Here is a 27,794-nt window from a genome sequence, read left to right on the forward strand (position 1 = left end):
TACAGAACCATTCTCATCGCACAGAGGGCTGTCATGGGGAAGAAAGAGTAGACTTCTGTGTGGCCCAGAGGTGGAACTAAGACCAAAATATGGAAATAACAAGAGACAGAACTTCCTTTAAAAAGTGTCGGTGGGCTGAGTGTGGTGGCACACGCCTGTAATCCAACAACTGGGAGGAGGATGGTAAGTTCAAGCACTAGCCTCAGCAATTTAGCAAGGCCCTAAGCAACTTAGTAAGACCCTGTCTCAAAATAAAAAATAAAAAGGGCTGGGGATGTGATTGAGTGCCCCTGAGGTCAGTTCCTGTCACACACACACACACACACAAAACGTGTCTTTCTAGGGGAAAAAAAAAATTTAAAACATTTGAAAAGTTGAAGAAAAAATCAGTCATACTGTTATCCAAAGCAGCTATTATTATTTTTTATATTTCCTTTTTAAAACAGCTATGATGTGTTTGTTGAAAAAGAAGCATACTATGATGACATAGCATTTTTCACACTTCTAGTAATGTATAATATCCTATGACTATCATTTAGCCATTCCTATATTATTAGAAACTTGTGGCTTTAATTTTTTTTCTGTTAAAAAAAATCTGTGATGAATATGCTGAAGTATGGAACTTTTTTCTTTAATGTTTTTAGTTTTTCTGTGCAGAATTCTCGGGAATGGGATTACTTGTTCTTTCTAATCCAGGCAGTATAACACAGGGATATATTCAAGATATGGTAGCCAGGCGTGGTGGCACACATCTGTAATCCCAGAGGCTCTGGAGACTGAGGCAGGAAGATTGTGAGTTCAAAACCAGCCTTAGCAATATAGCAAAGCCCTAAGCAACTTGCGAGATCCTGTCTCTAAATAAAATATAAAAAATGGCTGGGGATCAATCCCCAGTACCAAAAAAAAAAAAAAAAAGATATGGTGAGACTAAAGGTGGATCTATCAGGATGTTAAAGAGGAATTTCTTTATCGAGTTGAATCTTGGACATGGTCACCATTACATTTCTGTGTCACTTTTTTATAAAATTTCAGGTTTATTATTAAGGATATTACAGAGGATACAGGTAAAGAGATGCATAGAGCACGGCATACAGGAAGGGAACCACCCTCCAGGAACTTCCATTTGTTCAGCTATCTGGACAGTCCTCTTTCCACTGTTTGACTATGTGAATCTGTGAGAGAGCTGAGGTTCTGTGTTTGATTCTGATTTGGTTTTGGGGAGAGCCAAGCTGAGGGCCAGGGATTTGAAGCATAGTTAAATGTTCAGATGGCTGCTACCCATGCAAACTGAGCAAGTAAAAGTCTAGCTCTGCACCTTGTTCTGGCTCTCTTCTTTTGTACACACATCCCTCCCCCCCACTCCACAATTTTCTGGTAAAGCATACGTTTATTCCAGTGTTTCCTGTGCCTCTGAGCCTCTGTCCTCCCTGCTGCCTTTACCCATTCCAGAGGTTCTTCAACACTACAGATCAGGGCCAACCCACTCTGACACAAATCACAGGAAATAGTTCACTGAGTGGGCTGGTGGACTGTTTTAGCTGTTGAATCAGGGCCCAGAAGTCACCTTACTCTACCCTCCAAATTTTATGATATTTCTTTCCCCAGGGAATTAAATGTGTGTCTTGCGGACCTGGACTTGGCTGGAATGCACCAGAGTCCTGAAGATCCTTCCATAGCTTCTTCCTGTTGAACCTATTAAGAGAAGATGGCAAAAGTCAACATAACTAGGGACCTCATCCGTAGGCAGATCAAGGTAAGCATTCCAGACTTCTGAATCAGAGCATGAGGTTCTTTCTTCATTTTACAGATGAAAAAACTGAGGTCTAAAGTTGGTGACTTGACTAGAGTCACATAGCTAGTTGATAATGACCCAGGACTATGTAATTTTTGTTGTTGTTGTTGCTGATGTTTTGGTACTGGGGATTGAACCCAGGGTGCTTTACCACTGAGCTATTTCACCAACCTTTTTAAGATTTCTTATTTTGAAACAGGGTCTAAATTGCTGAGGCTGACCTCCAACTGCAATCCTTCTGCCTCAGCCTCCTAAATTGCTGGGATTATAGGCATGTGCCACCCACACCTTCCTATCTTCTTTTATTCAAGAACATGGAATTTATGGAGAGTCCTGTGTCTAAGAGTTTGTGCTTGGGCTGCTGAGATTAATGTAGTGTGGTGAGGGAGGGACACCATCAATGTGTTGTGCATGTGTGCACATCCGATTGTTGGGCAGTACACACAAGAGTAAACATGGTTTCTTTATGTTGCTACAGCCACTCAGTTGTAAATGTTATGTAGAACCTGGGGGGATCTTAGTCCCAGTGTCGCTTAGATTGTTTCTTCTTTTTTGAGTCATCTGTACTAAAGCCAAGTCTCTGATACCTGTGAGATGAACAGAAGACTGGATAGTCCAGTTCAGTTGGTGAGATGGCTCCAGGCTTTGTCAGGGAAGCCCTTACTAAGGGGGCCATCCTGTTTTTGTTGTTGTTATTGGTTTTTTGGTTTTTTTTTTTTGTGGTCCTGGGGATTGAACCCAGGGCCTTGTGCATGCAAGGCACACACTTTACCAACTGAGCTATATCCCCAACCCCTGTTTTTTGTTTGTTTGTGTGTGTGTGTGATTCATTAAATGAATTGTCATGTAATCATATATGCATACAGGAAAGTAATGTCCAATTCATTCCACTGTCTTTCCTATTCCCATTCCCCCTCCCTTCCCTTCATTCCCTTTTGTATAATCCAAAGTACTACTATTCTTCCCTACCCACACCCCTTATTGTGAGTTAGCATCTACATATCAGTAGAACATTGGGCCTTTGGTTTTTGGGATTGGCTTATTTTACTTAGCATGATAATCTCCAGATCCATCCACTTACTGCCAAATGCCATAATTTCATTTCTCTTTATGGCTGAGTAGTATTCCATTGTGTATAAATACCACATTTTATTTATCCATTCATCTGTTGAAGGGCATCTAGGCTGGTTCCGTATTTTAGCTATTGTGAATTAAGCTGCTGTAAACATTGATGTGGCTGCATCACTGTAGTGTGCTGATTTTAAGCCTTTGGGTGTAGGCCAAGGAGTGGGATAGCTGGGTCAAATAGTAGTTCCATTCCAAGTTTTATGAAGAGTCTCCATACTACTTTGCAGAGTGGTTGCACCAATTTGCAGTCCCACCAGCAACGTATGAGCCATCCAGGTTTAATGGAATAGAATCAACCTAGGCATAATGTATTTCTATAGTAAGAACCCCAAACTGGAGTCAGGAGTTTCTTCTCACCACTGCCCTAAGTAAACTAACTACCTATGTAACTAGTCACTGTGCCTTGGTTCTTTTTTTCCCATCTAAGTACTAACCAGTTACTAACCGACCCTGCTTAGCTTCTGAGATCAAGTGTGATTGGGCACATTCAGAATGGTGTGGCCATAGACCATGCCTTGTTTTCCTGTTGTTAAATAATAATATCTGTTTGCTTCCAAGATGATTTTGAGAATGAAGTCTTAAAGAACATGAGAAAGTGCTTTGAAAATCTTAAGTGCTAAAAAAATGTAAACTAAAATATGTTTTTAAATTAAGTAGTATTTATCATAAACTGTGGTCATCATCTAGAAGAATTCAGTGCATGTCTGTGCAGGAGCATGTACTTGGCGCATGTTAGCCTGTATGTTTTGTATATTTCCCCCTGCATCCCTGAATCCTTCTAGCTTTGTCTATTTGTGGGGGTTTGGGGGATGTCATTAGACTGGGTGTGGCCCTCAAGAACAGACTATTTATTACTTAGAGGTACAAACTCAGTAGGTCATTTTTATCTTTATGTATCTTCTACAACATATATATCCTAAAGATGATGCCTATTCTCTCTAACCTAAATAGATGAAAAAATTATGTATTTGTTGTTTCCATTTTTTCTTTTACTTTTTGTCTCAAAAAAAAAAAAAAAACCTCAACAGCACAATTTATTGCTTCATTTTAATTTTCAATTTAGTACTTACATTCTCTTCTATTATATTCTAATGTCTGCCCAGGAATAGCACAAACTCATGTACACCAACTCTTTATCTTTTATAGCTCCTGTGATGCCCAGCACAGGGCTGGATATAGAATTAGGTATGTACTAAATCATGTTGAATTGAATCAATGAAATCATGAGTTTCTGTTTCCAGGAGCGGGGTGCCCTGAGCTTTGAACGGCGCTACCATGTCACTGACCCCTTTATCCGGAGACTAGGCCTGGAAGCAGAGCTGCAGGTAAGAGGTGCAGTTTGCACCCTTGACACATATGACCTTCTCTTCATTTCAGACTACAGAGAATCCTCTTGGTATTGCTCAAAGACAGTTCATTCTTAAATATTACCTCTCCTTTTATTAGGCAGTTTTATTAGGCAGCTAAATCTGAATCCAGTTTAGTGATCAACACGGTCACATAGAAATCATTTTCTTTGAACTTGTTATTTGCTGTGTGCTTAGAAAAAGTTTGTTGAATTCCATAGCACTCTTTTTACTATTAGTGTAGACTGTAATGATTCTTACCTGTATATAGAAATTTAGAATTTACAAAGTATTTTCAGACATATATACACATAATGCTTACTTAAATGCACACACACAATTTTTCATTTTAACTTAAAAGCAATTATTTGGGGAGATAAATAGGAAATAGGTATTAAAAAAAAAAAAAAAAAAAAAAAAAAAAAACATTTTAGAAAGCCAAGACCTTGTCCAGGATTGGTCTGACAAATCCATGAAGGGGCCAGGCTTTTAGTCTAAAAATTCATCTTCTTCATTTTGTCTGACATAGAGGTATTCTATAATGCTAATTCCATTTTCTTACTTATGATTCTATTTGAATCTAAATTTTAGCTGTCCTATCCAACTTATTGTTACCTGTAGGTTGAGTAAGAATTCTCTTTGATTCCTTTAGGTTAGTATATATAAGTGATCTTAGAAAAAGAAGTAGAATTTTGTTGAATGTTAGCAGTGTAATCTTGAGGTAATGAGATTATAGGTGGTTTTTTTGCTTCTTTTTAATCTTAAACTTGTATCTATTATAAAATATTACATTAATAATGATAACAATAATTACATTAATAGTAATATGGAAAAGATGGAGAAATTATTTCCTTTTTATTATTATTCTTATTACTTTTGCTTTGTCAGGTATTGAAACCACAACCTTGCACATGCTAGGCAAGCATGCTACCACTAAGCTACATCTGTAGCCTAGGGAATCACATTCTTAATCCCACCTCAATAATACAATTATTAATGGCATTTTAATAACTCCTTTTATCTCTTGCAAATTTTCACATAATTATAATCTTACTTTACATTGAAATTTGTCTTTTTAAAGTCAACATACAATCCTTTTTTCCATGTTACCAAGTAGTCATCATAATTTTTCCTTAATGTTTTGCTGATTATAGAAGTAATAAATGTAATAGTAGAAAATATGGACTAGATAGAAAAATACAGGGAAGGAAACAAAATAATTTTAATTCTGCAAGTTATAGGTAAACATTGATAACATTTGGTATATTACTTTGTGTATTATGAAGCAGGATTCTAGTTAAGAGACTGGATATTAAAGGAAAAAAATTTTAATCCTGTCTTTTCCACTTTTAGTGGTATTGCTTTGTACAAGTTATCCCAAGTTTATTTTTTATTTTGATTTTTTGGTACTGAGGATTGATCCCAGGGGTGCTTAACCACTGAGCCACATTCCCACATTCCATTTTGATACAGGGTCTCACTAAGTTGCTTAGTGCCTTACTAAGCTACTAAGGCTGGCTTTGAACTAGAGATCCTCCTGCCTCAGCTTCCCAAGTTGCTGGGGTTATAGGTGTGCACACCCATGCCTAGGGACCTAAGCAGCTTTTTTGGAGTAGTGGGAACAAAAGCTACGTTGGAGGGGCTGGTTAGTGAATGGGAAGTGAGGGATCAACAACAGCAAATGTAGACAACTCTTAAGCTTCTTTTTGTTTAACAAAAGGAAACAGAGAAACAGGTCAATAACCAAACTGGTCTATAGGATCAAAGGAAGAATTTGTAAGAATGGGAAGAAAAATTAGTGTGTTTGTATGTTGATGAGAGAGAAAGATATTGACAGAATATCTAATCAGGAATGTCCTGGGGAAGGCTATAGGGAAGGATTCAGAGTAAAAGAAGAGGATGTAGCTTTTGATAGGAGGAGCAAGGACGATTCTGTCATTGTTACAGGGTCCAGTGAAGTCTAGGATCAAAAGATACATATGGACTAGAGAAAAAACCTGGAGAGTCATAGAGGTATTCTGTACTAATAGTTCAACAATAGAATGCATGCTTAGCACACTTGAGGCCCTGGGTTCAATTTCTAGCATCAAAAAAAAAAAAAAAAAAAAAAAGAAAGAAAGAAAGTAGTGAGTAAAACTACTGCTGCCTTAGCAAGAATCAAGGCAAATGGCATCAGACTGTCTTTTTTTTGGGGGGTAGAGGGGTGGGGGAGTTGTATTGCCACCATGCCCAGCTCAAACTGTCTTTTAATTATTCATTCTCATGCACATGTAGTGACAACAGAAAAGCCAGTTTTACTTAAAATGCCCTGGGTGTTAAGCAGCAAAAGGTTTTAATTTTATTAAATTTTAATCCTTAAGTTCAATCTGTGGCATTCTGTATGATTGATGTGAAGTACTCAGATTCCTTGTGCTGCATTCTGAAGCATGATAGTAGGCTTGAAGAAAACACTTGTGTAGTTACTTGAGGTGCAAGTTCAAGTAAACTTTTTTTCTTTTAATGGAATACCACCAAAAGGAATGACTGGCAGGAAGAATAAGAGACCCAGAATAGCCAAAGCAATCCTTAGCAGAAAGAGTAACAGGAGTTATCACCATACCAGACCTTCAACTATACTACAGAGCAATAGTAACAAAAACAGCATGGTATTGGCATCAAAATAGACAGGTAGACCAGTGGTACAGAATAGAGGACACAGAGATAAACCCACATTAATGCAGTTATCTCATATTAGACAAAGCTGCCAAAAACATACAATGGGGAAAAGATAGCCTCTTCAACAAATGGTGCTGGGAAAACTGGAAATCCATATGCAGCAAAATGAAATTAAACCCCTAACTATCACCCTGAACAAAACTCAACTCAAAATGAATCAAGGACCTAGGAATTAGACCAGAGACCCTGCACCAAATAGAAGAAAAAGTAGGCCCAAATCTTCATCATGTCAGCTTAGGACCATACTTCCTTAACAGGACTCCCAAAGCACAAGAAATACAGCAGGAATCAATAAATGGGATAGATTCAAACTAAAAAGCTTTTATCAGCAAAGGAAACAATCAACAATGTGAAGAGAGAGCCTACAGAGTGGGAGAAAATCTTTTCCACACACACTTCAGAGATGGCACTAATCTCCAGAATTTATAAAGAACTCAAAAAACTTAACACCAAAAATATAAATAACCCAATCAATGAATGGGCCAAGGAACTGAGCAGACACTTCACAGAAGATTTCAAGCAATCAATAGATATATGAAAAAATGTTCAACATCTCTAGTAATAAGAGAAATGCAAATCAAAACTATCTTAAAATTTCATCTCATCCCAATTAGAATGGCGATTATCAAGAATACAAGCAATAATAGGTGTTGGTGAGGATGTGGACGAAAAGGTACACTTATACATTGCTGGTAGGATTGCAAATTAGTGTAGCCACTCTGGAAAGCAGTATGGAGATTCCTTAGAAAACTTGGAATGGAACCACCATTTGACCCAGCTATCCCACTTCTTGGTCTATTCCCAGAGGACTTAAAATCAGCATACTACAGTGATGCAGCCACATCAATGTTCATAGCAGCTCAATTCACAATAACTAGATTGTGGAACCAACCTAGATGTCCCTCAATTGATGAGTGGATAAAGAAACTGTGGTATATATATACAATGGAATATTACTCTGCCATAAAGAATGATAAAATTATAGCATTTGCAGGTAAATGGATGGAGTTGGAGAATATCATGCTAAGTAAGATAAGCCAATCCCCAAAACCAAAGGCTGAATGTTTTCTCCTGTAAGTGGATGATGATACATAAGTAGGGGGAGGGGATTAGGGAAGAATGGAGGAACATTGGATTGTGTAGCGGGAAATGAGGGATGGGGAGAAGGGGAGGAGAAGGAAAGATAACGGAATGAGACAAACATCATTACCCTATGTACACATATGATTACATAAACAGTGTGACTACTTCGTGTACAACCAGAGAAATGAAAAGTTGTCCCCCATTTGTGTACAATTTTTTAATCAAAAAATTAAAATTTTTTAATGTTAAAAAAAAAAGAATGGCTAGCAGACAAAAACTATGATTATTCAAAAATGAGTATTTGGCAGACATTTTCTTGAAATGAATGAAGTGAATTGTCACTTCATGGAAAACAACTGACAGTATTTTTTGCCAAGGAAAAAGTTAGAGTTTTTAAGCAAAAAGAAAAAAATAGAATATAGGAAAACTTGTATCTGTCACGTAAGGTTGATAACTTTTTGACACTTTAATTGACTTTTTTGATGGAATCTCTGGTAATATTAACAAATGTTAGCAATATTGTATGGGCACTGCAGGTTTGGCAGAGGAAGTTAGCAATATATATATATATATATATATATATATATATATATATATATATAATAAAATGTGTTAACACTTAAAGATCTCCATATTTCAGTGAGTCACTGATTTCAAACTGACCGATGTATGATGTAACAAAATCATATATGTGTAGACCCATTTACAGATTCAGTGTAGAATACACCAATGTGTTTTTGGCATTTGGGTTTTATGGTGCTAGAGATTGAACCCACTGCCTCATTCATGCTAAGGACATGCAGAATGTGCTCTACATGAAGCTACATCTTCAGACCCTCACCAATTCATTTTAATGTAGCAGGGGACCAATCATTCATTTATTTATGAGATTCCAGATTCTACATTCTGACTAACCTTTAAGAAACTATTACTTGTCAAATTTTAATCTAACCTTTAAGAAACTATTACTTATCAAATTTTGGTATAGTGTCAAAGAAGGATATACACAATTTATCTGAAAAGGCTATTAAAATACTTCTCCCTCTTCCAATTACTTATCTTTGTGAGGCTGGATTATTGTCATATTACTTCAACTAAAATAACATTGCAACACTCTGAGTGCAAAAGCAGATGAAAACCTATTGGTCTGCCATTAAGCTAGATATTAAAAGAGGTTTACAAAAATGTAAAACAATGCCACTCTTCTCATTAAATTATTTTTGTCTTGGAAAATTTAGTGTTTTGTTTTTGTCGTTGTTAGTTTTTTGTACAAGGGATTGAAACCAGGGGTACTTAACCACTGAGTCACATCCCCAGCCCTTTTGTTATATTTTATTTAGAGACAGGGTCTCACTGAGTTGTTTAGGGCCTTGCTAAGTTGCTGAGACTGGCCTCAAACTTGTGATCCTCCTGTCTTAGCCTCCTGAGTCATTGGGATTACAGGTATGTGCCACCACATCTGACTCCTAGTTCTTTCTTCTGAATAAGAAGTTTATTTATTGTATTGCATTCCTCCCTCTTTTGTATTAGGAAATTATCCTTGGCACTCTCAAATCCTGGCACTGTAGATTTTTAAACTAAATCATGATCTAAAAGTGTTCATTGTGTCTTTTTAAAATTTTTTTTCTTTATAGATGGACACAACCTATATTTGATTTATTTTTATGTGGTGCTGAGGATTGAGCCCAGTGCCTCACCCATGCTAGGCAAGTGCTCTACCACTGAGCCACAACCCCAGCCCCTCATCGTGTCTGTGTGTGTGTGTGTGTGTGTGTGTGTGTGTGTGTGTGTGTGTGTGAGGTGCTGGGGAGTGAACCTAGGGCCCTGTGCTAGGCAAGCACTCCAACAACTGAGCCCCAGCCCCTCCTTGTGTCTTAATCCTAGAGGACTTCACTGTCTTCTCGGGTCTGGAGGTTTGGATGGACCACATGAATGATAACTCCTAAACATGTTCTTTAACATGGCACCTTATTTGTGCCCTTTCCTTTCTTGTTTGCTTATTGTTTTAGTAGGTCAACATTCATATGGTTCTAATTCAAAAAGTTTTCAGGATCTCCTTGCCACTTTTTTCCCCAGCTACTTATCATTCACTTGAAGTCAACTATTGCAATCAGTATACTTTCGGATTTTATGAGTAAAATTCTCACTTTTTCTCACAAGTTGTAGCCTAACATATTTACTGTTTTGTACCTTAGTATTTAAATTTAGGAACACACTTAATAATTTTACTCTATCAATAGATAAAGATATTTTTAATTCTTTCATGACTGTAGAGTGTTCTGTTACATGAATATGCCAAAATTTATTTACATTGTCCCTAATGTGGACATGTTGATTGATTCTAATCTTTTGTATGTTTAGCGTTATTCCTTGCAATGTCACTTGGCACATATGAGGATATATCTATAGGATAAATACCTGGAGAGGGATTAATAGGTAAGAAATATATGATAAATATTGCCAAAATTGCCTTCCATGGAGTTTTTAACCTATTAATTTAGGTACTGGGGATTGAACCCAGGGATGCTCTACCACTAACTAAGCTACATCCCCAGCCTTTTTTTTTTTTTTTTTTTATCGAGACAAGGTTTCACTAAGTTTCCCAGACTGGGCCTCAAATTCAATCCTCAGCCACCTGAGTTGTTGGGATTACTGGTGAGAGCCACTGTGCCTGGCAAGTTTGTACTAATTTAAACTTCTATTATACTCCTTCACTCTTATATCAGACATAATGCTCAATAAATACTGTTTTCTCCCCAAAACCAATATGATCATCATCATTCTGAGACATTTTACAGACAAGTGCAAAATGATGAACCAGAGAGATCTCCATGCAACTTCTGCTCAGAAAAATGTGTTTTAAGTTTACACCTGAAAGATGGATGGGAGTAACTAATCAGATGGGTGGGGTGGTAGGGAGAAAGAATGTTCCAGAACAGCATGTGAGTGATACAAGAGATAGTAGAAGGTATTCAGTTCAAGAGAGCAAACTGTCAAAGAATACAAACAGAAGAGGGATGACAGGTGAGGCTGGTGAGGTGAGTGTGGATGAATTGTTCACAATGAACATAATGAACACTGTAAGCTATGTTGAAGACTATGGACTTTATCCTTAGGAGGTAGAGAGCCATTGAATGGCTTATACATAGGAACAACATGGTCAGAATATGCTTTAAACAAAATCAATCTTGTCGGGGTCAGGCTTGGTGGTGCTCACCTGTAATCCCAGTCACTCAGGGTACTGATATGGGAGGATTGCAAGTTCTAGGCCAGCCTCAGCCATTTAGGAATGCCTTAAGAAACTTAGACAATGTCTCAAAATAAGAATATTTTAAAAAATAATGGCATTCAAAATGAAGAATAGATTGCAGAAATTTAAACTGGAGACAGCCAAACTAGTTTAGAAGTGTGACAGTGACTCAGGAGGAATTGTGGGTTACCTGAACTAAGTGGTAATTTGGATGGAGAAAAGTCAGTGAATCTGAAACGTATAAGAGGTAGAATTATCAGAATTCTTGGTGATTGGATGTGGGAAAACAGGAAGAGAGGAGTAAAGAATGAAGATCATGTTTCTGTCTTGAGTAGCAGGGGGGTACATGAACAGATTTGAGGGAAAGATGACTGGTGATAGATCAGCACTATCTAGACAGGTAGTTGAACTATTTGGATTGAGCTCAGAATAGAGGTACAGACTAAAGATGTCATTTGGGAGTAGTGAGCAACATATAGATTGAAGCCATGAAAGTGAGTTGTGATGGCATTGTGTACAGCAAGAAGGAAGTCTAGATGAATCCATTAAGACCAACATTAAAGGACCAGATACACGAAGAGGAGTATGTAACAACCAAGGACTGGGGGTTGATAAAGTGCTTCTCTGGCATACACAAAGCTCTGTGTTCAGTCTTCAGTACCATCAAAACCAAAACAAACAAACAAAACAACCAAAGGGATAGGAAGGAGAACAGAGAGCATGATGTTGCAGAACTCTGAAGAAACTTTTATTAAGGAGAAAATGGACAACACCATCAAATACTGCCAAAGGTCAAGTACAATATAGACCAAGAAGGTATCCATTGATTTTGGGCAAGGAAGCTACAATAGTAACTTTGGCAAAAGCCATGTCTCTGGAGTGTGGTGTGGATATTGAGAAGTGAAAGGAAGAGCATACCAAGTACAGGTTACTATTTCAGCCCAGCTGTGAAGGGGAAGAGAAATGGAAAGCCATAAGTAGACACAGATTTGCTACCAAGGAAGGACTTTTTTAGGTTAGAGAGATTTGAGCATGTTTAATCTCTAGAAGAAAGAATTGGTAGAGAAAGAAAAAAATGAAGATATAGAAAATGATCTAAAATGTGGGTTTTGTCAGATGTATGTTGCGAGAGATTATTGTGGTAATGAGTTATGGATGTATCTTTGAGAAGGGGTGTCCTGCTATGTTGTTAGGCTGGTCTCAAAATCTTGGGCTCAAGTAATCCTCCCGCCTCACCTTCCCTAGTGGCTGGAACTTTGGGCATGTGCCACCATGCTAGTCTCAATCATGGACGCTTGACTGGATAGGGAAGGAGAGAGGAGACAGGTTGACTGACTGGGCTTGGAGGTCCTTTTGAGATGAAGAACTACCAAAGCATGATGTATACAGATAAAAACATATTATCTTGTTCTTGGCTTATTCTACTTACCAATATATCTTAGAAATCATCCCTTATAAGTCCATAGAGTTCTTCCTTATCTTTTATATGTGTGGTATGCTCTTGTATAGCATTATTTATTTAATGAATTTCCCAACTGTGGGTACTTAGAATTGTTTCTAATAATTTACAATTATAGCAATATCATAGTGAATAGCCTTGAATATATGTTATTTTAGTATTTCTGGAGATGTATCTTTAGGGTAAAAAACTAGAAGTGGAATGCTGGTCAGAGGGCAAACATATGTGTTAGATATTGCCAAATTTCCCACCATGGGAGTTGCATAATATGCCGTCTCATCAGCAATACATGAGAGTGCCTGTTTTCCACAGCTTACCAATGGACTGTGTGGTTAAGCTTTTGACTTTTTTCTTAACATTCTGACAGGTGAAAAAATAGTATCTGAACAAAAGAAAAATGTTATCTCAGAGTAAGTTACATTTCTCTTGTGAATGAAGTTGACCATACATTTCATATGTTTGAGGGCTGTTTAATATAATTTTTGCCATTTTTTTGTGTAACAAAGGAGAGAATAAGAATTGATATGTTTCCACATATTTTTTGGCACACAGAAGCACAGGAAGGATAAGCAGAAACTAATGAAATTGGTCACCTCCAGGAGTAGAGGTGGCAATAGTGGAGGAATAAAAAGGAAAGTAACTCCTCTCTGGACTTTCCTTTTTATAATTTTTACTTTAAGAATCATGTTGAGATTTTACATATCTAAAAAGTAAGACTAAATCAAGAAAGGTTAGAAGGTGGATGCCAACTAACTCAAGTAATTTTTGGCATGGGGGTACTGGGGATGGAAACCAGAGGTACTTTACCACTGAGCTACATACCCAATCTTTTTATTTTATTTTTTATTTTGAGACAGGGTTTCACTGAGTTCCTGAAGGTCTCTTTCAATTGCTAAAGTTAGCCTTGAACTTGGAATCCTCCTCCCTCAGCCTCCTAAATCACTGGGATTACAATGAACTTCAATGAAATATTTTTCTTTTTTTAAACCAGGGACTGAATCCAGGGGCAGCTCTACCACTGCATCTCTAACCCTTTAGATTTTTTAAAATTTTGAGACAGGGTCTTACTAAGTTGCCGAGTCCGGCCTCAAACTTGGAATCCTCCTACCTCAACCTCCTGAGTCTCTGGGATTACGGGTGGGTGCCACCATGCTCAATCTGAACTTCAAAGAAATCCTGAATTATACTTTGTAGATTTGTTATTGGTGATGGTATTGCTATAGCAATTTTGTAACTATTTTGTATGTGTTGTAGAATTGAATGAATTAATAAATATAACAATGTTTTGAAGAGCCAAAATTATCACTGTGGCAAAAGGTATATTCGAATAGGGAATAGGAAAATGCAAAGAACTCTGAAATACTGGATTGATATTAGCAGTATCAATATGAACTCATGATTTTTAAAATATATATGTAAAATGTGTGTGTGTGTATTTCCAACTTTTGTCCATTGAAAGGGTCTAAAGGCATTATACCTCAGCAGTTACTCTTTAGTAAATGGATCTAGTGGCACATGCAACTCAGGAGGCTGAGAAAGGAGGATCACAAGTTTGAGACCAGTCTCAGCAACTTAGCAATACACTGTCTCAAAATAAAAAGGGATAGTGATGTAACTCAGTGGTAAAGCACCCCTGGGTTCAATTCCCAGTGTCTCATAAATAGTTACAATTTTTAAAATATCATTCCTTACTGCAAGGAATCAGTATCCCTGGAGAAATAATTGGCTTGGACAGAGAAAGTATAAGGTGAAACTATGACATTTTGTAAAGAAACACATTAAAAATGATAGAAATATATTGTAAGGACATTGGAGCCAACTTGCAGGCCATGCTATTGGCCAAATCTGGAACAATTTTAGTATGGGGATGAATCATGAGAGTAATAAAACCCATCAGATAAAAAATCTGAGTTTGCACTTATGGGGGGTGTAGTTCATTCTAATAGAATGCCAACCATTAAATAAAGAAATGATAGAATTAGAAAATCAACCTTTTATAATTACCATACTAATAAATGATTGAGGCAGGAATAATCAATGGGTGATTGAAACCATTGTGTGAAAATTTGATGGAGGACAAGATTATTTGCACAATGTAAAGTATTTCCTCACAAATAACAAAGGGGAAAATATTAACATAGTGGAGAAATCTGGTGGGTACTTTGACCAGGACAAACAGGCAATATGTGCCACCTGATATTAAGCAATAAGGACACAAAATCATTGAGGTAGTATATCTGTCAAAATGCAGTAGCTAAGTCTAATGAGGAAATACTGAGACAAATCCAAACTAACCAGAAGAACTGATTTATTCTTCAAAAATGTCAATGTCATTAACAAAGAAATGCTGAGGAGCTATTCCGAGGTTAAAGACCAAAGAGTAAGTGAGAGCTAAACGTAGTGTGTGCTCCTGAGTTGGATCTTGGGTCAGGAAAATAAAGAGGATATTATTGAGACAGTGGTCAAAATCTGAATATGGATTATAATTAGATATTGGTATCGTGTTAGTATTAAATTTCCTGTTTTGATAAACAACTCCATATAAATAAAAGAATAGGGCTGGAATTGCAGCTCAGTGGTAAAGTGCTTGCCCAGCATGTGTGAGGCACTGGGTTTGATTCTCAGCACCACATATAAATGAATAAATAAAATAAAGGTCCATCAACATCTAAAAAAGGAAATTAAAATAAATAAAAATAAAAGAACAACCAAGTTCTTAGAAAATACATGATGCAGTTAAGTGGAGAGAGTCTTGCAGTCTGCACATTATTATCCAGTGGTTCAGGAAGAAAGTGCTTGCACATGTGTGTCTCTCTGTACCCACAGAGAGAAAGCAGGAGACAGGGAGAGAAACTATGGTGGTGTTAATAAATTAGATGGAAAGAACGAATGGGTGTTCTTTCCATCTGAACGTAGTTGCGTTCTTTACTACTCTTGAAACTTTTTATACATTTGAAATTGTTTCAAAATAGCAAGTTAGAAATGTTCATTGAGAAAATACAAAGGACTGTTATAGTAGCAACCAAATAAGAGAGCCAGAAGGGAAATTGAGATTAGAGAATTTAATGTTAATTAGAATTAATTCTAAGATGTTCTGTTATATAAAACCAAATCACTTTTCCTTTTTCTTTGGACATCTTTGCTGAAAATTCCCCAAGCCCCTTTTAGTTATGTGTGTTAGGTCATCTTGGCTCAGTGAATTTTATTCCTAGCTGGACAGGAGCCAAATATCTGGACTTTTCTGCAGTCATCATGGGGCAGGGGGCACTTGCTTTCATTTTTCGTTGTATCACCAAAATTTTACTTTTTCACATTGAGGTTGTGACACATTTTGATCCCTCCTATTTCATTCATCTATGGGATTTCTTGGCATTGGGTTAGATACATGGTATAGAAGAGAAGAGAGAAAACTCATTTTACAAATGAGAATAAAACTGAACATCTTTAAGGTCAAATGAGTGTGGAAATAAGATTAATGGGATTTATATCAGTCCCGTCATACTCCAGAGTTCATATTCTTTCCACCTCATCATTGTGTCTTCCTTACTAAAAGGACTTACTAAATAGTTCTTTGCTTAGCGGATTTATTCTCTTGCCTTATTAGTTTTCTTAGTATTACCCTTAAACAAGTTACATATACTATACAAGTCATCCCTTGGTATCCTTGGGGGATTATTTCAGGACTTCCCACAGATTCCAAATCTTCAGATACTCAATTCTCTTATATAAAATGGTGTGGTATTTGCATATAACTTATGCATATACTCAAATACTTTAAATCATCTGTAGATTACTCAAAATTCCTAATAAAATGTGTTTTATTTACATAACATAATGTTACATTGTTTCAGGAATAAGTATAAGAAAAAAGTCTGCATCACATAGATGCAGCCATCATAGTTGTTTTTGATCCATGACTGGTCGAATCCATAGATATGGAATCCACCAATATAGGAATCCTACTATATATATTTCACCTCTGGAATCTGCTCTTATTGCTCTTTATTTCCATTTTTTCTTGTACAATTTATGTATAAACTCGTTACAAATTTTATGGAAGCAAATCATAACCTAGATCAGTATGCTTTTTCAATAGAATTGGTAGAGCTGTTCCATGGGCATAGTGTAACCTGATCCTAACCACTTGTCAATTTAATATTATTATTTTTTAATCATCTTGGAGAAGTAAACTTGGTACCAAGTTCATCAAATAGTCACATTCAAAGAAAAAGATGGAGAGGAGATTTGATTTCATAAGAAATTTCAAAGGATAGTAAATTATAATATGTGGGCCAAAGTCAGACTGCTACCTGTTTGCTTATTTTGTGTTTTATTTAAGTGTACAATTCAGTGGTTTTTAAGTATATTCACCAAGTCATGCAATCATTAGTGCTTGCTAACTCCAGAACATTTTCATCATCCCCAAAATGAACCTCTTACTCAAATTAGCAGTCACTCATTCCCCTCGTCCCATCCCGGTGGCATCCCAGCAACCACTAATCTATTTTCTATCACAATAGAATTTCCTATTCTTGATATTTCATATAAATAGAATCAGACAGTATGTGACTTTTTTGTGTTTGACTTTTTACACTTAGCATAATGTTTTAGAGGTTCATCCATGTTGTAACATGAATCAATACTTTGTTCCTTTTTATGGCCAAATAACATTGCATTGTTACATTTGCCATATTTTGTCTATTCATTCATTAGTTCACAGACATTCAGATTGTTCTACTTTTTGGGTTATTATGAATAATGCTGCTATAAAAATTCATGTGCGGGGCTGGAATTGTGATTCAGTTGCAGAGCACCACACATAAATAAATAAAATTAAACAAAAGATCCATTGACAATTAAAAATATATGTATATATTTTAATGTATATATTTTTAATATTTATAGTTGTAGCTATTTTGTCCAATAATGCCTTTATTTTGTTTAGTTTTTTTTTTTTTTTTTATTGTGCTGGGGATTGAACCCAGTGTCTCACACACACTAGGCAAGCACTCTACCACTGAGCCACAACCCCAGCCCTAAAAAATATATATATATATATTTTTTTTTTAATTCATGTGCAAGTTTTTGTGTAACTGTTATTTTCATTTCTCTTCAGTATGTACCTAAGGATGTTATTGCTGAGTTATATGGTAATTAAATGTTTAACTTTTTGAGTAATTGCCAACTTTTTTTTCAGTACTAGAGATTGAACTAGGGACATTCTACCACCAAACTACATCCCAACCCTTATTTTTTTACTTTCTTATTTTAAGACAGGGTCTCACTGAATTGTCTAGGCTAGCCTCAAACTTGCAATCCTCCTGCCTCAGCCTCCCAAGTCACTGGGATTACAGGCTTGTGCCACTGTATCCACCATCAACAGTTCTTATTATCCATCTTTTTGATTATAACTATCCTAGGAGGAATAAAGTAGTATCTAATTGTAGTTTTGATTTTCATTTCCCTAATGACCAATGATATTGACAGTCCTTTTCATGTGCTTATTGGCCATATTGGTTTATTTTCTGTGGGTAAATGTGTTCAGATCCTTTGTCCATTTGTAATTAGATTATTTGTCTTTTTTATTGATGAGTCATAAGTGTTCTTTATATATATGATTTGAAAATTTTTTCTCTGTGTTGTCTTCTTTCCTTCTTTTTTATTTTTATTTTTCTAGTAGTGGGGATCAAACCCAGAAGCTACATCCTGAGCCCCCTCTTTTTTAAAAGTTTTATTTGGAGATAGGGTCTCACTAGCTTTCCCAGGATGGCCTTGAACTTGCAATCTTTTCTTGATAGTGCCTTTTATGCACAAAAGTTTTAATTTAAATGAAATCAAATTTAATTTTTTTCTTTTGTCACTCCTACTTTTGATGTTACATCTAAGAATTCATTGCTATGCTGGGTGTGGTGGTGCATGTCAATAACCCAGCTACTTGGGAGGCAAGGCAGGAGGATTGCAAGTTTAAGGACAGCCTGGGCAATTCAGTGAGACCCTGACTCAAAATGAAAAACAAAAAGATATAGCTCAGTGGTAGAACTCCCTTGGGTTCAATCCCCAGTATCATATCCACACAGACACAGATTATCCACCCATTGAATTGTTTTGAACTCTTATCATAAATCTAGTGACCATAAAAATATGGGATTCTTTTATTAGCAGTTAGCTGTATTCCATTGATCTAAATGTCTATCCTTATTCCAGTACTACTTTGTAGCATGCTTTGAAATTGGGAAGTATGAATCTTCTAACTTTGTTCTTTTTCAAGATTGTTTTTTTGGTTATTCTGGGTCCTTTGAATTTCCATATAAATTTTAAGTCTACTGCCACCTGTTTTTATAAATAAAGTTTTATTGGAACACAGCCACACTCATTCATTTATGTATTGTCTGTCTGCTTTAGTGATTCAATGGTAGAATTGAGTAGTTCAGACACAGACCATATGGTGTGCAAAGCCTAAAATATCTACTATCTGGCCCTTTAACAGAAAAAGTTGTCAAGCCCTACTTTAGATAATGGAGTAAACGCATGCTTCGAAGCACTAGAGGACCATTCATTCTAGACATGCCATTCATTAATTCACTCATACATTCAGGCAAATAACAAGTGCCCACTATATGCCAGAAATGTTCTAGACATTGGGAGATGAATATAGCAGCAAATAAGTCCAACACTGTTCCTGGCCGCTTGGAAGCTCCTTGCCATGGCCTACAACACTCCCTTAAATTCTGGTCTCTGTTTATGTCCCTGAGCCCATTTTGTTCATCTTACTTTGTCCCTTACATCACTATTCTCTGGCCACTTTGGTTTTCATTCTATTTCTACAGCATACCAAGCCTCTTCCTATCTCTGTGCTTCTTCTTCCTTACATATGGAATTCTTTGCTTTGAGATCTTTTTGTATCTTACTCCTTGTCCACATTCAGATTTCTTCTCAAGTATCACTTCCTCAGAGAAGCTGTTCCTGACTAAAGTACATCTAAAGCATGTCCTGACCACCATGTTTTATGTTCTTCATAGCACCTAACTGCTCTCTGTACTCATCTGACTGACTCTTATTTATTTTTCCTCTCCCCACCCCACTAGAGTTTTCTGCCTTTTTCACCACAGTAGCTTTTTCATGTATAAGATGCCTAGTACATAGTAGGTGCTCAGATAAGTGTTCAAAAATTGAATAAGTAAAGAAAACTTGGAGAGACAGAAGATGTATGCTTAGTTTCAGGAGAAACTTTCTAGTGTGAATTATTTTTGTTGAAATGTACAACACTAAGGGAGAGATGAATAGATAGGGTTTAACCTTTGACATGGATATTGTATAATCATTTGTAGTGATGCTTAGGAGGAGAAAGCTAATGTTGTAGGTTGGGAGACGAGGGTGAGAAAACAATCTCAACAGCTTTGTGGGGATAGGAGGTACGTCGGTCTGATTCAGTCGTGTCTTCCTGAGCCGGTACCATGCTGGCATACAGCAAGCATTTAGGTTTTAAGAGAGAACACTCTGAATAAAAAATAGGCAACGTGACATCATGGTTAAAAGTCAAGCTCTGGAGTTTTGTCAAAGATGGATTCACATTCTAGATAAGCCAGGTTCATTAAATTTTGTGTTCATCTGAACTGTGTGTGTGGATAGTGAGAGTGTTTTCCTCATGAGGTAGTAAGCCATAAAGCACGTATGAAGGGCGCAGTGTTGTGTCTGATGTGGTGAGGCAGTGCCCAGTGTGCTCTAGCTGCTATTGCTAAAATCTTTTTTTCTCTTTTTCATTATCAAGGTATAATTTACCTAAAGTAAAGTACATTTCAAGCATTTAGATGAATTTTGACAATTGTGTGACTATCACATACAATAAGATAAAAAAAAAAAAAAAAAATGCTTCCATCACCCAAGACATTCCCACGGTACCCCTTTCCAATCACCTTCCTACCTCAAAGCAACCACTTTCTGGCTTCTCTGTCCATGGACTCGTTTTGCCTGTCCTTATACTTCCTGTAAATGAAATTTTATAGTCCGTATTCTTTTATATCTGACTCCTTTTGCTATACATAACTATTTTTGTTTCACGCATGTTGAATGTTTCTGTGTTCGTTGCTCTTTTTAAAATTTTTTTTAGTTGTAAATTGGCATAATACATTTATTTTATTTATTTTTATGTGGTGCCAAGGATCGAACCCAGTGCCTCATGTGTACTAGGCAAGTGCTCTACCATTGAGCTACAACCCCAGCTCATGTTCATAGCTTTTTATTGCCGAGTAGCATGTCACTGTATGGATATACCATAGTTTGTGTATTGTCCTGTTGTTGTTGGGTTATTTCTAATTTGGAGCTTTTAAAAACAAGCATCTCTAAATATCCTCATGCCAGTTTTTGTGTGGACAAAATTTTCATTTTTCTGAAGTAAATACCTACCAGAGACTTGCTGAGTCATAGGGTAGATGTAAGTAAGCTTAGCTTATAAGAAATTGCCAAACATTTCTCTAAGGCGAGGGTAGAAATAAGACTTTTTGGGGGGCCCTGTCTCAAAATTTAAAAAAAGGCTAAAGACACAGCAAAGCAGCGGAGCGCCCTGGGTTCAATCCCCAGTATAGACCTCCCCCCCCCCCCCCCCCCCCCAAAAAAAAAAAAAAAAAAAAGGTTTTTTTTTCTCACCCCTACCCACTTTTTTCTTTGTGATGCTGGGGATTAAACTCAGGGCTTTAGCTGGGTTCACCTGTAATCCCAGCAGTTTGGGAGGCTGAGGCAGGAGGATCATGAGTTCAAAGCCAGCCTAAGCAACTTAGTGAGACTTTGCCTCTAAATAAAATGTAAAAAGGGCTGGTGATATTGTTCAGTGGTTAAGTGCCCCTGAGTTCATTCCTCAGTATTAAAATAAATAAATAAATAAACAAACCCAGGGCTTTGTGTGCACTGGGCAAGCTCTCTACCACTGAGCTGTGTCCTTAGCCCCTCCCTTTATTTTTGTTGTTCACTATTAAACTCTGGTATGTCATGAGCACATTTTCTCCTATTCTTCAATGCAAGTATAGATTGTATACCTGTCGCCAAGTCAACCTATCTCAAGACCAAGATAACTCCTCTTAAATATTCTGTTCCTTGAAGGGTAGGTTCCAAAATGTGTGTTCTAACTTGTAAAGGCCTTTATTACTATTTTTACTGTAGTTATTTTGTATTTTTGTAATGGTTTGAAATTTCTTTCTATACTTATTCCAGTTTACCTGCCTCAGAGAGTTTTAAGCATGTGAGGATGAATCCTAAGTATCATATTTGTCTACTGTAGCCCCTGTCTTCTGCACTTTGGATGGGCTACTAATTTGAGGACAAATACAGTCATTCTGTTTTTTGGTTGGTATTTTTGTTTGTTTTTGTTTTGCTTTGAGTTTTTTGGTATCAGGGATTGAACCTAGTGATGCTTAACCACTGAGCCACTGAACCACATCTCTAGCCCTTATTATTATTATTATTTTTTTACTTTTTTATTTTTTATTTATTTATTTATTTATTTATTTATTTATTTATTTATTTATTTATTTATTTATTTTTGCAGTGCTGGGGATCGAACCCAGGGCCTTGTGCTTGCAAGGCAAGTACTCTACCGACTGAGCTATCTCCCCAGTGCTTTATTCTTTATTTTGATGCAGGGTCTCACTAGTTGCTTAGGGGCCTTGCTAAGTTGCTGAGGCTGGCCTCGAACTTGCAATCCTCCTGCCTTGGCCTCCTGAATCATTGGGATTACAGATGCATGCCACCATACCCGGCTCTCAAATATAGTCATTCTGGAAGCATTAATGCATTTGTTACCCGAAAGCCTGAACTCCTGATTTAAAATCCTTCATGTGTCTATCAGTTGTACCACCTTAGGCAGGCTGCTAACCTCTCTGAACATTGCTTTTCCTATTCCTGATATGAGTAATGATGAATGGTCTCTTAAATGAGGTGATGGATGTAGAGTGGGTGTTAGTTTCATGTTGCTACCATAACAAATTTAGTGGCTTCAAACAATACAAGTTTATCATCTTACAGTTCTACAGATCAAAAGTCTAATACAGATCCCACCATGCTAAAATCAAGGGGTTGGCAGTGCTGTGTTTCTTCTGCAAACCGTAGAATAGAATTCATTTTCTTGCTATTCCCAGCTTCTGGAGACTGCTGCATTTCTTGGCTCTTGTCACCCTTCCTCTGACTTTAGGGTCAGCAACAGTGGGTACAGTCCCTTTCACACCTCCATTTCTCTAGTTCTCTGCAGCCAGGAAAGCTTCTCTGATTTTAAGGATTCATATGAATAATCCAGTATAATCTCTCCTATCTCAAGGCCCTTAATAATTGACTCCAGGCGCAGTGGATAGTATATTGGACTTTCAGCCAAATCTGCAGTCTACATTCAAGGCCCTTAATCTTAATCACATCTGCAAGGCCCTTAACCTTAATCACATCTGCAAAGTCCCTTTTGCCACCTAAAATTACATATTCCATCAGTTTTAGAGAATTAGGATGCAGGTGTCACAGCTGAGGGGTCCATTTTTTTGTTTGCCAGAAGTACTCAGTTTAGCACCATTCCTAGCTCTTTGTAAACCCTCAGTAAGTGTCAGTCATTCAAAGCCCTTGGTGCTCTGTGAGATTCCGAGGGTGAAGCTTTGGCCCTCGGCACAAGTAATTTACAGTCAGGTGGGTAAATGAAAAGAGCTAAGGACAGAAATAATTCTGACCCAGAGTGACATGAGATGTGTGGGTTTTACCTAAGTGTCATGGGAAGGCTAAAAGGCCTCAGGTCAGCAAGTGATCTGGCAAGTTTGAACAGAGATATGTCAGTCATGTACACAAGTGGAGAACCTGTGAGGAAATGGGTTTCAATCCAGATGAGAATATTTACAGGCAGGGAGTAAAAGGGAAGGAGAAGGCAGAGGAAAAGCCTTTTTTGACTAGGCAGCTGGGAGATTAGACTTGTCCATATCTCTCAATTTTTCCCACTAGTCCCACTAACTGGACTCACTTGGTCATTTAGGCAACAGATACATGCCAGGCACTTGTGCCTGGGCTTGGGGATTCAGTAAACTAATCCATAAAGCCTGCTTTCTCAGGGCTGGTGGAAAAAGAACAACCATATCAATACTGAGTCATAATACAATATGACATTAGGAGCCCTTGGGAATGTACTTTCTCCTTCCATACTTCACAGGACAGGGAAGAAACTACCTGTAAACTGAGACCTGAAGAATGAGTTGGTTAGGAAGCTTTGGGTCACAAGTAACAACCCAACTCAAATTACCTTAAAAAATAGTGAACTGATTGACTCACTTAACTGGAAGGACAGGAGTAAGTCAGTGTCAGGGTTGGTTATTTCTGATTTGGTCTCACTCCATTTTTTAATGATCCCTTGGCTAAACTTTCCTCTGCATGGTTATTTTACTCTCAAGCTAATTTCCCTCATGATGGCAAAATGTATGCAGCAAGTTTCAGGTTGTCATTCAGTATCCCCAAGCATTCAGAGGAAGACAGACATCTTTTCCATAGACTGTCACCTGAAAATGAAAAACTCCATTTCAGAGGTTCCAGCACCTGTTCCCCATTGTGTCCAATAGGGGTCACAGGTTCATTTCACAGGCCATTCCTTGTGGCCAAGTGTCTGACACATCCTATTTGGTTTAGTCCTGAGTTCCTAAACCCATTACTGTGGCAAGAACAATGAGTTTTGCTTCCTAAAACATCTGATTTGAGGCAGGGAGATAATAATGAAATGTAAATCAGGTGTTCTTCGGAAAGAACGGAAGGTGAAGAAACAAAGAATGTTTGTAGGAATGCCTAGTGACTTGTTCTCTCCTACCATGTGAGACTCAGTTGTACCTTCTGCTTATTCAAGGATACTCTGTCCTCATAACCCTAACGTGCCATTCTCTCTCTCTCGTGCATCCTTTCAGCTTCAGCGTCTCTGCATTTCTCAGTTCGAATCCCTAGGATCAGGACTCTAGCCCAGTGTACTGCACCAGACTTTCAGACCGACAAAGACTTGGTATACTGTCATGCCCAGTGTCCAAAGTAGTATCTGGCTTGCAGTACATACTTGATAAATATAAGTAAACAAATGAAAGATTATTCTTCTAGTTATTTGACTGCCCTTGGGTCGATGCTCCTCTGGGCAAATTTTCTTGACTGAGGGGTTGTCCTTTGGAGGGGCCATTGACATATTCCTTCTGGTGGTAGAAGCAGAAATATTTTGGATCTCATATCTACTTCTTGCTGCTATCTGAACATTAGTTGCCTTTTCTAGAAAATGGGATCAATGAAACCTTCCCTTTGTAGCTCAGAGGTTCCCAGCATCAGGTGAGGTTGTGATTATGAAAGCACTTTATACGTGGTAGTATGCCAAGCAGTGTATCAATTCTGTCCACCCACATACTGTAGAAAACACTGAAGATGAGAAGACCCATCAATGCTGGGGACAGAGCTCAGTGGTAAAGCACTTGCCTAGCATGCATGAGGCCTTGGTTCAATCCCCAATATCACAAAAACAGCAGAACGAAACAAAAAGAAAGGCAAGTTTTTCTGCTCACTTCCACAGCTCCCCAGGAGAATCTCTAACTGGCTCTCTTCTTGTCCCTTGCCATTTGCCTCCCCAGGGTCACTCAGGATGTGTCAACTGTCTGGAGTGGAATGAGAAAGGAGAGTAAGTATGAGCTAGAGAGTTCTGAAGGGGAGGGGTAAGAAGCTGAGAGAAGGGGCCTTCCTTCCTTCAAGTGGATCTAAGTGAAAAAAACTACTCTCTTCCTATGTTTAGCCTATAACTCTCAACATGGTTAAACATTAATCCACTTAGATGGAAAGGTGGGTGACCATCCAAACTGGTTTTTGTTTTGTTTGTTTGTTTGTTTGTTTTAACTAGTCAGTATATTCAAGGATAATGGGAAATTCTTAGTTTTTTTGTGGCCCAACTCCTTATCAGCTGGGAATGTGAAAGAGGGAGCCTGGGAATTTGAGGAGAGGTCAAAACCCCTCATTCTGCTTGCAGCTTGCTGGCCTCTGGTTCCGACGACCAGCACACAATTGTGTGGGACCCGCTGCACCACAAGAAGCTGCTCTCCATGCACACAGGACACACTGCAAATATCTTCTCTGTCAAGGTGAGCCAGACAAGCCAGAGAACAAGTGATAAGGTGGTGGACTTTGGGCATGGTCTTGTTGGCATGTGTGGGTTCCATGTACCTTCTGGGGTCACAGATTCCCCCACCATGATTTGAGCACTTGATGGTGATGCCTGAAACCTCATCTCTTTCCATGCCCTTCTTTGTCTTTTAGAACCAAGAAGCCAACTCGAAATAGATTTATAATTATCTGAGCATTGAGTGTGGGGGGATGATTCTGAGCTTGAACAATTTTTTACAAAGGAAGTAGTAATCGATGTTACCATTCAATTAAATAATTGATTTTTTATTAAAAAAGAGGCTAGGTGTGGTGGTACATGCCTATAATCCCAGCCACTTGGGAGACTGAGGCAGGAGGATTGCAGATTCACAGCATGTTTGGGCAACTTAGTGAAACCCTGTCCCAAAGTAAAATTTTTTAAAAGACTGAGAATGTAGTTCAGTGGCAGAGCAATTGCCTAGCCAGCTTGAGGCCCTGGGTTCAATCCCTAGCATGCATGCGTATGCACGCATGCACACACACACACACCAGTGATCAGACACCTGAAAAGAAAGTAAATTAGAGAACTCAACACCTACTTATTTCCCATATGCCCAAACTATAACATAGATTTAAGAACTCAAAATATGGGGCTGGGGAGATAGCTCAGTCGGCAGAGTGCTTGCCTTGCAAGCACAAGGCCCTGGGTTCGATCCCCAGCACCGAAAAAAAAAATATATATATATATATGTATATATTTCTTTCCTTAAATTTTGCTCTTTCCCAAGTTTCATTTCTCACCTCCTGTTCTAGGGCCCAATTCCAGATGAATTTGTTTTAGAGACATAACAATGACAATTCACCTCTTACATGACCAACAGAGACTGCTTCCTGCCCCTGCAAAGTTTTAGTTTGTGCATTCAGACTTGGGGAAGGGGACCTGAGCCATCAATTTTACATCATGGAGAACAAAATGTTGACTTTTTAATACAACCTCTTGGTAAGACTTTAGGCAAGTCACTTACACATAGCTCATCACCCTCCTCTTCTGTTTAAAAAGAAAGACAAGTGTAGAAAAGGATTCTGTCTTGGGGTAGTCAAAACACTAGATATATTTACAGTATTTCACCTATGCCTTCCCCCTAGTGGCAACTATTATATGACGTTTGGTAGCAGGTATAGGCCCATAGCCATGGCCCGGGCTTTCCTGTTTATTTCTGCTCTGCATGGAGTATATGCTATCACCAGACAGGATTAAAAACTACTGATTTCCCTAAGATGATTGAATTCTATCTATTTCATCCATCCCTGTCTAATGCGCCAGTGGAGAAGCATATATGGAAAAAGTGGATTGTTGCTCTTGCATAAACATTTAGAGCCAAGAGGAACTGCAGCTATTTAAATGCAGAATGATGCCCCCCTCAGTACTACTGCTCAGCCTTAGTATGGGTTGGGATGAACTTTGAAGTTCAAAAGCAAAAAAGCAAGTTTGGTATGGTGGTACATGCCTGTAACCCCAGCTACTTGGGGAGTTGGAGGATCACAAATTCCAGGCAGCCTGAGCAACTTAGTGAAACCCTGTCTCAAAATAAAAAAAAAAAAAAAAAAAAAAAAAAAAAATGTAAGAAGTTTGTGATGCAACTCAGTAGCAGAGCACTTGCCTAGCATGTGTTAGGCCCTGGATTCAATCCCTAATGCTGAAAAAGAAAATTCAGTCTTTTGAACTCAAAAGAAGTTAGGCAACTCAAAGTTAGGTGATAAAAATGACCTACTTTTATTCCCCTTATTTGAAGCAGTGTTTGTGACTCTTTTGATCTTGCCAGATGTCATCTAGACTATGATATTCCTGACTTCATCATTATAGTGGGGCTCTTGTTTTGTTTTGTTTGGATACTGGGGATCAAACTTACGGCC

The 27,794-nt window shown here is 37.8% G+C and overlaps 1 protein-coding gene across 1 annotated transcript in view; it reads left to right on the top strand.

The window, feature by feature from the left end:
* WDTC1 (WD and tetratricopeptide repeats 1) overlaps positions 1-27,794 on the top strand; it is a 61,914-nt gene that overhangs the window by 15,265 nt on the left and 18,855 nt on the right. The window contains 4 exon segments of the mRNA XM_079114610.1: positions 1,606-1,753; positions 4,162-4,245; positions 25,379-25,425; positions 25,768-25,879. Of these exon segments, the coding sequence (XP_078970736.1) occupies positions 1,706-1,753; positions 4,162-4,245; positions 25,379-25,425; positions 25,768-25,879 (291 nt within the window). The 5' untranslated portion in view covers positions 1,606-1,705.

This window comes from Sciurus vulgaris (assembly GCF_902686455.1).
Source record: "Sciurus vulgaris genome assembly, chromosome: 1".
Classification (NCBI taxonomy): Eukaryota; Metazoa; Chordata; class Mammalia; order Rodentia; family Sciuridae; genus Sciurus; species Sciurus vulgaris.